At 39.7% G+C, this 12,059-nt stretch overlaps 1 protein-coding gene across 4 annotated transcripts in view; it reads right to left on the bottom strand.

Moving 5' to 3' along the window:
* Nucleotides 1-12,059, bottom strand: part of ZC3H12C (zinc finger CCCH-type containing 12C) — a 70,544-nt gene that overhangs the window by 22,052 nt on the left and 36,433 nt on the right. For all 4 annotated transcript variants that reach the window (XM_074957732.1, XM_074957741.1, XM_074957750.1 and 1 more), the window contains 2 exons: nt 4,841-4,980; nt 1,379-1,613 (listed from right to left, as the gene is read on the bottom strand). In XM_074957732.1, the coding sequence (XP_074813833.1) occupies nt 1,379-1,613; nt 4,841-4,980 (375 nt within the window). The remainder of the gene's footprint in view (nt 1-1,378; nt 1,614-4,840; nt 4,981-12,059) is intronic.

Below are 12,059 nucleotides of genomic sequence, written 5' to 3'. Positions count from 1 at the left end.
TTTGACTGCCACTGCACATTGAGTAGATGTTTTCAGAGAACTATCCACAATGTCTGCAAGATCTCTTTCTTCAGTGGTAACAGCTAATTTAGACCACACCATTTTATATGTATAGTTGGGATTGTTTTCCAATGTACATTACTTTGCATTTATCAACATTGAATTTCATCTGCCATTTTGTTGCCCAGTCACCCAGTTTTGTGAGATCCTTTTCTAACTCTTTGCAGTCTGCTTTGGGCATAACTATCTTGAGTACATAAGAACGGTCGTACTGGGTCATATCAAAGGTCCATCTAGCCCAGTATCCTGTCTTCCGATAGCGGCCGATGCCAGGTGCCCCAGAGGGAATGAACAGAACAGGTAACCATCAAGTGATACATCCCCTGTTGCCCATTCCCAGCTTCTGGCAAACAGAGGCTAGGGACACCATCCCTGCCCTTCCTAGCTAACAATTGATGGACCTATCCTCCATTAACTTATCTAGCTCTTTTTTTAACCTTAAGAAGTTTTGTATAATCTGCAAATTTTGCCACCTCACTGTTTACCCCCTTTTCCAGATCATTTATGAATATGTTGAATAGGACTGGTCCCAGTATAGGCACCTGGGGGACAACACTGTTTACCTCTCCCCATTCTGAAACCTGACCATCTATTCCTACCCTTTGTTTCCTATCTTTTAGCCAGTTACCAATCCATGAGATTTTATCCCATGACAGCTTACTTTGCTTAAGAGCCTTTGGTGAGGGAACTTGTCAAAGGCTTTCTGAAAATTTAAGTACACCATATTCACATGCTTATTGACCCCCTCAAAGAATTCTAGTAAATTGGGGAGGCACGGTTTCTCTTTACAAAAACCATGTTGACTCTTTCCCAACAAATTATGTTCATCTATGTGTCTGACAATTCTGTTCTTAACTATGGTTTCAACTAGTTTGCCCGGTACTGAAGTCAGGCTTGCCGGTCTTAGAAATGACTAAAGATTCTTTGTTGTTCACAGAACAGCCAAAGCAAAAACTACCACCTAGGTATTTTATACTATGGTATACACTCAATATACAAAGTATCTGAGCATCCTGGGAATTACATGGGTCCAGTAAGTAGTCTAATCCTTTTTCAATCTTTGGGTTCTTTCCAGGACAGGTGGGAGAGTTTAAATAATACATTTTGATAGTGATTACCACCATTATGGAGCACATTGGCAAAAAGAAGGGTTTGAAGGTTCAGAAGATTAGGAGCAGAGCCTGGAACTACAACATCCTTTTATTTTCTCATGTGTAGCTAATAATTTTGATGGAATCTAACATGTTAATGGAAGCCCTCGAAGTGCCCTTTTTGCCATTAGTTTCCTAACAAGTGGTACAAAATCAAGATTACTTACTTGTCATTGACAAATGAATACATCAACAATCGCTCATCTATGAACTTCTTCCATTCTGGCTTTTCATTAGCTAGATCCCTGTAGTTATCATTAGACACAATGATACCATCTGACTCAAAGGCCAGCTTCACTATGAATCTGTCATCATAGCATACCACCCTTCTCCCCTGCACACGACGGGATGGCGTAAACACCAGAATTTTCTCTTTTTCTAACTTGCGCAGGATTTCTTGATCTAGAAGTATTAAGAAAGAGTCAAAGATTTAATGTCTGAAGTGAAATCAGGAATTTGTTCGATCTTTGCAGATCTTAGGGTTGAGGCAGAGGGTCAAAGTGTTTAGGGCCAAAATATGCCTAACCTTAAAATAGTTATAATCCAGTAGAAAGCATCTGATGTATATTATTTTAAACTAACATTCAGCAATCAACCAACAATACGTTTAAAAAACTAAATTCATTCCGCACCATTTTTATCAGATCAACAGAGAAGACTATGTTTTGCACTCCCTTTGCTAGCTCTGCAGCAGTTAACAGATACACTATTTCCCAAGTTTGGTTGTTAGAAGAGCTCCCAGGATGCAAAGGAGCTCCCCACTCTGCCTGGTGCTGCGTGACCATGTCCTATTGTATCCTGACTGTAATCAATGTGGTCCAATGACTGCACTCTTAAGTAAAGATAGATCTCTTCATCCTCACTTGGTACTCACTGAGATTAAGGCTCCGGGCAGCGTTTACCTGAAGCAGCGGCATGTTCTACCTCCAGCTCCGAAGCAGAGGCGTGTCCAGACGGCTCTGCGTGCTGTCCCGTCTGCAGGCGCCACCCCCTACAGCTTGTAGAAGCAGCGGCATGTTCCCCCCTCTGGCTCCTATGCGGAGCCGGCCAGGTGGCTCTGCGTGCTGCCCCATCCGCAGGTGTCACCCCTGCAGCTCCCATTGGCTGCGGTTCCCGGCCAATGGGAGCTGCAGGGAAGCACTTAGGGCAGGGACAGCATGCAGATCCCCCTGGCTGCCCCTACACTTAAAAGTTGGAGTGGGGACATGCTGCTGTTTCTGGGAACTGTGTGGAGCCACGGCATGCGCAGAGCGGAGCAAGTTCCCAACCCTTCTCCCCAGCTGGAGTGCCGGAGCGGGGCAAGCCCCAGACCCCGCTCCTGCTCCCCAGCAGGAGTTCGAGGGCCAGATTAAAACGTCTGACAGGTCAGACATGGCCCATAGTTTACCCACCCCTGGCTTATAGTGATAAACTAAATATAATGAGCTCTTTGAGTCTAACAAAATAGTAGGTTGTTAAGGGGTGACTTGATTACAAGTACCTACACTACAAACAAATATTTATGGGCTCTTCAATCTAGTAGAGTAAGGTATAACGTGATCTACTGGATGGAAGTTGAAGCTAGACAAATTCACACTGGAAATAAGGTGTACATTTTTAACGGCAAGAATAATTAATCATTAGAAAAATTTACAAAGCATAGTAGTGGATTTTCTATCACTGACAATTTTTCATTTAAGATTAGAGGTTTTTCTAAAAATGTGTGTTCTAGGAATTATCTGGGGGAAATTCTATGGCCTGTGTTACACAAGAGGTCAGGCTAGATGCTCACAATGGTTCCTTCTGGCTTTGGAATCTATGACTATGGAGATTTAATTAATTTAAATTAATTAATTATTCAGAGACTTGTTGCAAAAGACAACTGTGAAGTGCCTCTGTTCTACAGAAGATGCAAGCATATGCTAGCAATAGACTTCAGTGCTTTCTCCACTTCTTACTTTTCCTCCCATTGCCAAGGTGCTGACAGACACAACTGGACAAGGTAAAAGAAAAGAACCTACTGACTCTGGACTTGGCCTCTTCCTCAAAACCCTCTATTGCAGGGCCCACTCCACCATCATCTACTACAGCCATAGCTTGGGATGAATTAAGTCTGAAGGTCAAAAGCTGTATGACTGATGTCCTTCCCAGATCTCCAACACAAGTAACTACTGACCAGCACAACTGAGCCTGCCCTTTATGACATGCTGATAGGAATATTTCCTCTGAGTTACAAATACCTTATTTTCTTATTATCTTCAATGCAGCCTATCATAAAATCATAAAAGTCACTTAGTACTTCAAAGAGACAGATCTTCCATGTAATGGTATGATGGGCTACAACAAATGTTCCCAGGTGGTAGCTCGTCCTTAATAATTCTAAAAGTTCTAAAAGTGTTCTAAAAGTAGTTGAGCAAATAAAAGCTCAAATTCTGCAAAGATCACTCCAGTTTGGCAGTGAAGTCAGGTGCTCAAAATATTCCGCTACCTTTCTTTAGAAACTACGGTGACTATTCATTTGAACTTTCTTTCATTTTAGGTGGCATTTTTAGAAGCCATTTCTTCAACCAGAAGGCAAGGACAAATGGCAGCCTTTATTGAAGAGTTTGTTTCATTATCTTTTGCCTTGGACGAGTGGTCCTGAGAACTCTATTTAGCTTAACTTGAAAGAAAAATTCTAGCTTTCACATTGAATCAAGAAGTTTCCCTCCCTCTCTTCTGACATAATCCAAAATGTGATAAAGAGAAAGGATCCTGCCTAGTGCAAGTCCTTCATTTTTACCTGGGAAGAACAAGCACATTCTGATCAAATTGTTTTCTTTTTCTATGTTTTGGAGCACCAAAAAGGAAAAACGGAACACCAGTTTCTCAGTGGAGTCATTCAGCTTTTCCTGAATTATACTTCCAAGAGGGGTTCCATTTGTTACCCAAAAAGAGATGGGATAGACTGCTTTCTGGTCACAAAAGGAAATAGCTTCTGTAAGAGCCCCTTGTCCTTGTAAACAGATTTCTTTAATGTAACTCCACTCAAAGTGGCCACTTAGAAGTCCATCTTCTCTAGGAGACATTACTGGGTGGACTTCAGTGCACTGGCTGACATGGTTTTCACTCAAGACTTTCTAAGACTGAATTTAGTAATCTAGTATATGAAAAACAACAGAGCAAGGGGGTATGCCTTTCTCCTTTCAAATGCAGCTCATTGGTACTACTGTTGCCCATCAGTATGTATTACTGAAACTACCTTACAACAACAACAACAAAGGCATTCTTCCCGATCATTAAAAGGAGTTTGTTTCTGAACAGCTACAATAATCTACATACTCACTACAATTCTTTCAAAAATTTTCATTTTTAATGATATACAGCAGATGGATAAAAAAACCCATAACCTTAGAGATTTAACTAGAAACTTTCAGGGAAAGCTCATCTGGCAAGCACACTAAACAATGGGATCTTGCTGTGTACTGGCTACGCATTCCCTTGCCTTTTTCCTCCCCACCTGGAGTTCACTAAAAAGGTCTTAGACCAAAGATGTTTTACTGCATAAAAGAATTAATTTCAAATGGTTTGTTCAGCTAATGCTCACAATTAGCTCTCTCTTACTTTATACAAATGAAAACTTAAGACAATGATGTCAGAACAGAGTTTACCTGTGATAAGAGCATCAGGCCTTGACTGTTCTTTTCTCCATGCTGGCACAAACACTGTAACATCTTTGTGGCGTCTTTCCAAAAACCAGTCTACTGCCAATTTTATTCCTCTACAAGAAAATACTTCTTTGTTCCCATGGCTGAAACAGACATCACAGAAACACTTAATTTCCTGTTTTACAACCATTACTTTCCATGTGATCATGGATAAAGCAGAGCACAGCAAACACAGCTGATTAGTCTCAGTAATGTTATTAACTTAATCCAGGATTTCTATTGGCAAATTGGGGGTCAATCTGAATTCCATCCCCAACACTGTTTCTTCCCCCTTCAAAGCGGGGGGGGGGGGGGAGAAGAGGAGGTAGAGGAAGACAGAAGTAAAGAGCTGCTGTCAAGCCAAATGAATGTTTGTTATGCAAGCCATATATGGTATTTATAATGCACACATCTATTTAAAGGGAGAGACAGAATTCTTTATTTCAAATGTATATGGAAAGACAGTACACAAAGTTTTAAAAATATTTTATTTCTGTTTTACACACGTTTCTTCTTCATTTGTACCGTTTTAAAGTACATTTCCAGTCCCCTAAAATACTGTACTGTTTACCTATACAGAGTCATTTTGAGGAAGTTTGGGAAATAACGCAGGGAGGGAGGAGGTGACAGAACAATGGCAGGAACAAGGGAAAAGGGAGCACAGGTTGAAAAAGTCTGTTTGGAGCGATGACATGGCTTTTGGTCTCCCTAGTTACACAGGCTCTCCTACTGGTTGTCGTAGAGTGAGCTGAAGAGCGAGCGTCTCACGATTCCCAAGATGAAGTACTGGGCCACATCAAACCATGTCCCTACATTAGAGTTGCCAACCCTCTAGGATTGCCCTGGAGTCTCCAGGAATTAAAGATTAATCGTAAAAGATTACGTCATGTGACGAAACCACCAGGAATATGTCCAACACTTTGGCAACACAGGGACAGGGTGTAATCCATGCTAGTGTGTGTGGGTGTCAATGTAAAGAATTATGGCCACAATCAGACAAATACAAGAGATCTCAGCAGAGACCTGATCTGGGACCTTCTACACCAAAAGAAAAAAAGCCCTATTTGATTTATTATTGCCAGGGCCAGCCCTTAGAGACAGGCAGGATCACACACTAAACCAATGTATTAGAGTCATTTTTGTGTATTTGAGTGTAATAATAATGCTCTTGTTGAGTCTCATGTATCCCCATTACAAATTCAGAGGGGCGGATCCTCTAAATACCTCTTCCCTACTTTTAGAGCTTCATTAGTAGTCGTTGAACTCTGGATTTAAGTCTGATTATGTAACTTGACGTCCCTTATAGCTTTGGGTACTGCAGTCTCTGAAACAATGAGCATACTGCCATTGTGACATGCACAATATGCCAGTATACCAGCTTTTTTTTTTTTTAAAAAAAAAGTAGATTACACTTATTCTTGATTCTAATTGGCTGCGAGAGAATAATGTGGCTTGTTAAAGTTCTTTACAACTCCTCAGAAATAGTAAGATTAATATGCATAAAGGTGAAGGTACCATGGATTTAAAGACACACACAAAACAAAAAGCCAACAGTATGTCCAGTCATTCCACCTTCCACTAAGATGCAGTCAGATTTCACATGTTCAGGATAGGTGGGCCTAGTCCATACTTGGATGGGAGACAAATGAGGTTCCATGGCCTAGGACACAGAACACTGGACTGGGAATCAGGATTTAAGTGGCAGACCCAGGAATAGGACCCAGGTTTGCTGGGTAACTTTAGGCAAGTCACTTCCCCCGTTTCTGTGCCTCAGTTTCCCCCTCTGTAAAATGGGGATAATGATACCAACATCTTTAGTAAAGCATGATACAAGAGCTAGGCATCATCATGATGTGTAGTCATTAAAGATCCTACAGCACTTTTCAAAAAGAGTTGTGTGTATGTTCCAGCAACCAGCTCAAGTTCCTGGTAATAACTCCAAATGAATTCTTTTTTTTAACTGGGTAAAGGTATTTTTCACTTCCTACAGTAAGCAGTTGTGTAATATTGTCATGCTTTGTTAAAGAGCTTTTACGTTTCATGTCAGAAATGGTTTCATTTCTCAGATTCACAGGATGAAATACTGGCCTCGTTGAGGGCAATGGGAGTTTTGCTATTGATTTCTATGAGGCCAGGATTTCTCCCATAAATTTTAAGGCCAGAAGACCATCCATTATGACTACCTTTGACTTCCTGAATAACATGCCATAGAATTTCTGTTGTGGGTCAGTGTACTTAGTGTATTTGAGGATTTGAGGAAAATTGTCTATTTGTCCTTTACACTGTGGGTATGAATGACTCTCGTTCATTTATCCCTCCGGTGTCTTTTTACAATTGCATATACTCATTCAAGCAGTAGGTGGTGTTTTAATTTTAAAAAATAGAAAAGCAATAAGATAATGATTTTTTTCTGAGCAAAAGCTCTCTGAAAGTGTTGCCTCTAGGCTAGCACTCTCACAAGCTTTTTAACTGTATGTGATGAGAACATTTTCACAATCTTCATAACTTTCTTAGCCCTCAGGCTAAAATTTAAATAGTGGCTACATATTTTAACTACAACACTAAACCTTCAAATTGTCAAAAATCATTGTGGTATACTTCTAAAAAGATGATCATGTATAATGCCATGGTATAATACATGTATAATTCAATGGTGCCATGCTGCAATATTCAGGTAGCCATGAAGGTCCCATAGTTTGGAAGTTATAGAAGAAATACACATATATTTTATAATTGCACTGGGCGTTCTAGTTGATGGCCAACAAACACTTCTATTGTAAAAAGGTTCTTACCTAACAGAAATTTGTCACACACAAACATTTTATTCAGAGATGATTTAAAAAATCAACACACAAACCACAAAATGTAAAGAGAACAAAATACTATCTGGAAACTCTTTCCTTCTCCATATTGACTCACTAATTTTTTTCCTTGTACATTGTGTAAGAAAAAGTAGCATATATATCGTATATACAATACAGAAATTGCTGTGCTAGATAAGACCAGTGACCTTCTATTCGAGTACCCCATTTCTGACAGTAGCTACTACCAGCTGAAGCAGGAGGGTTTCTATCCCTTCAAAAACTTTATTTACTATAACTACTCTGGGTAAACTTGTTTTTCCTGTATCAGATTTTTTTAATCCTGCTAATTTTTTTTTATCCACTATGGTAACTTGTGAGAATGAGTTTAACAGTCCAATTGATAAAAGAACATACATTTTTCACACAATGCACAGTTTTGATTTTGCCACATATCCATATATTTTAGTGGAACTTGTATGGGGGAAGAAAACAGTTTCTAGATAGTATTTTTCATAATCATTGTGGAAAAGAACTGCTCTACCATTTTAATATCTTAAATACACACACACAAATCTCATTATTGTTTGTAAAGCTGAAACCAGTTAGCACACCAGATTGTATGTTCGACATCTGAAAATAGGTATTTCTGTAAGAAAGATATGGTAGTATGTAAATAAATGTTTTTGGTAAGTTCACAGGAAGTTTAAATTCAATTGTTTTTCTTTAAATATTTTTTTACTTCAGGCCACTTTCTGCTACATTTTAATTTTTGATGTACATTTATATTTTTACTAAGTATAAAAATCCATTTTTACTTAAAACAAAGGAGTTTGCTGTGTATGTTTTGGTGCATCAAAAACTTTTCCATAAAAGAAAACACCCACTCTGGTATAATACAGTTCTTAAAAATATGGAGGAGGGGGGGGGAAAAACAACACCAACCACTTACTAATTTTGCCTTTTTCCCATTTGGAAAGGAAAAAATTTCCCCAAGAACATTCCTGGATTTGGCTCTCCCTTGTTTGATTCCTTCTGTGTGTATAAGCATTTTTCTAGCTCTCTGGGAACAGCATGTTAGGCTAGTGTCCTACAAATACTTACATTTATTTATTTTTATTTTTTTAAAGCAGTAAATGCATGATTACAGGCTAAATATCCCAAATAGCAAGGGGACCCACAGTAGTACCACACATGAAGGCGGCTTAGAGAACATTACTCTTTTTAGGACCAGAAAAGTTTCAGAGATGTCCTAGAATATGTTATGCTAGGTGCACCCACATGTCTGTCATAGAGCCCACTGGAGCATGTGATAACAGGCACATACAATTTTAAAATATATGTCAGTTCGTATTTTATTTTTAAACACCCTTTGGAATCTTTCTTTAAAAAAATAAATCAAACTTTGCAAACTGTGACATATTTTAAAATGCCACTTACATAAGCTATCTCTATACTCCAGTGAGGGTTCTGTCACCACCATAGAGTATGCTGGGACATCTCTTGAAGCAAGAACCATCCATCTACAACTTGGAGAGTTCTAAAAGGATTTAAAGAGAAGGTTCACGCATAACCTGCTATTAGTGAGATCCTATCCATGTGAACAGTTCTTTCTGGGAGAATAGTACTGCATATTCCTGGAAGTGGCCTCAAGATAGTGAAAAACAGCTGGGTACATAGGAACTTCCACATTAGACCGATGGATAACTGTCATTGAAAGATAAATATCATGACTATGCAGCTACCTTAGCACAAATTCAGCAAGCAAGGACAGCCAAGCCACAGAGCTTGGGGAACTTTGCTGATGTTTGATAGAAATACGCACTTGGATTGTTAGATGGAAATTACATCTAGCTCAAATGAGTGAAGCCAAAACTTTTTGGTTAATGGCAGATCACCACAGTTATATGGAAACTTAAAGAAAATGTTATGCTGTTATACATTACTTTTTGCTCTGTTCAACCATGGTTACTTGAGAGTCTAGCATCTGTCAAATGTGATTCTTTTTGTTGATCTAACTTGTTTTGCTTTAGGATATAGAGAAGGTAATGCGAGTGAGAATATTTTAAAAAGCCAAAGCTCGGAACTGAAGGAAGAAAATATAGTGTCTAATAGCTCACTGAAATGTACTTTAAAAATAAAATTGTAAAAAATACCTCTCATCTAACCTCCATTCCTGCCCTCCCCATAACTTACGTTTAAAAAACAAAGATAAATGATGTTTTTTGCTTGTCCTTCTATTTATGCAATAAATGCTTAAAAATAAGACCCATCAAGTTACTTTAGAATATAGCTGAGTGTAGCACTGTAAATAATTGATTTAAGGCACTGGATTAAGTCCTTGATTAAATCAGATTGAGGCTCTGTAAAAAATTATTTGAAAAGGTGTGCTACTGCAACTTTAAAAATAGCATTCATAATTTAGTTTATTAGATTGAAATTAATAATTGCCACTACTGGTGTATTTATTTTAATTTTACAAAACTGTTATAGGCAAAACACATAATATTGAACGTTAAGAACCTGATGTTGCAAACACTTAAGCAGGTGCATGACATTACTCACATTATCAGCTCCACTGCATTGTTAAGAATGTGCATATAAGCATTTGCTACATCAAAGCCTAAGTGTATATTTATTAAAAAATTCTGAGTGACAAAATTTTTATTTTCAAAAACAAAATAGTTTCAGAATTAACATTGAAAAGCTATGTAGACTTAACCAAGTCTTAACCAATATCTTAACCAAGTTAATAACTTGGTTATATACATGCCAAATTTGTCAAAAGCAGGAGCCTAAAGTTAGGATCCTAAACCCAGACTGAGGCACCTACAGTGGTATTTTCACTAGCTCATGAATTACTTGCGTCCCATTAACATCAAACTGCAAACTCTGATGGAAGAGTAGAGTTTGTCAAAGCATTTCAGCTTTCTTAACCTATGAAGTCCCCAAAGTTATCTTTTTCAGCACAGATGAGCATTTTAAGTGTGGAATTGCTTAACAGAAAAACATCTTTGTAAAATCTGAAATTCTATTATTAAAGAAACAAGCAAAAACATCCACTTAAGCAATTTCAGAGTATAAAATGGGACAAAAAAGTGTAGAACTAGCAACATGTAGATGAATTCTCATTTTTTAAAAGTAACTCCCTGTGGCTAAGTACTTACTTGTCTTGTCTCCAGCGAACAGCGGAGCGGCTAACAGCAGGAGTTTGCCTGGGATCTGTCCAAGAGGAGGTCCGCAAAGTGCTGCGTTAGGGGGGCTGTGTTGGTGAGTATCTGAGTGTCTGTTGCGGGGACACTTGGTCAGTTTGACCAGGTGCTTGACTGTTTGAAAAGTGTGAATTGGGAGTGCTTTGTTCCAGGTGAGGCTTGAGTGGGCCTGACTGTTATAAAAAGCCAGTCAGCTGCAAACCAGCTGAGCAGCGAACAAACAGTGGAGAGGCTAACAGAGAGAGTTTGCCTGGGAGTTCGCCTGGGGAGAGCCCACTGAGGCTTTCATCTTGCAGGCTTCTCTGAGTAGTTACTACAACACATGAGGAAGCTCTTAGAAGGAAGGTAATATGGATGGTGAGCGTTCAGCTGTTGTTACCTGCACAGGATGTGCCATGTTTGTCTTTCTTCCACAGGACAGAAGTGACTTTGTCTGTACAAAGTGCAAGCTGGTCTCCATATTGGAAGAGAAGGTTCAAGGTCTGGAGAAAAGTAACAACCCTGCATTGCATAAGAGAAACTGAAGATTTCCTGGACAGACGTCAGGATATGCTTCTACGGACATATTCTGAAGATTCAGAGCAAGCTGCACAGCAGGGACAGAAGGACGGTGAAGAAATTTGGCAGCATGTGACCTCCAGAAGAAGAAAGGGGAGCATCCATGTACCCTCAATGCAGATACAGGTAAGCAACCTTTTTCATGTTCTCGCCCCAGATACTAATGCGGAGAGTGGACTAGATGATACATTTGAGGGAAGGGAGCAGAAGGAGACTCCGCCGATTAGAAGGCATGAGATGCCCTGTCCTAGGGATGGGGGTTCCACAACCACAGCTCCAAAGAGAAGAAGGCGGGTGGTGGTGGTCAGAGGACTCCCTCCTCAGGGGGACTGAGTCATCTATCTGCTGCCCCGACTGGGAAAACCAAGAAGTCTGCTGCTTGCCAGGAGCTAGGATTCACGATGTAACGGAGAGACTGCCAAGAAGCATCAAGCCCTTGGATTGCTACCCCTTCCTGCTTCTCCACCTGGGCACCAATGATACTGCCAAGAATGACCCGGATCATTGCAGACTACGTAGCTCTGGGAAGAAGGATAAAGGAGTTTGAGGCGCAAGTGGTGTTCTCGTCCATCCTCCCAGTGGAAGGAAAAGGCCCGGGTAGAGACCGTCAAA

This window comes from Natator depressus, chromosome 1 (assembly GCF_965152275.1).
Source record: "Natator depressus isolate rNatDep1 chromosome 1, rNatDep2.hap1, whole genome shotgun sequence".
In the NCBI taxonomy this organism is placed as follows: Eukaryota; Metazoa; Chordata; order Testudines; family Cheloniidae; genus Natator; species Natator depressus.
The sequence above is the reverse complement of the archived record's forward strand: the minus strand, read 5'-3'. Positions and strand labels throughout refer to the sequence as shown.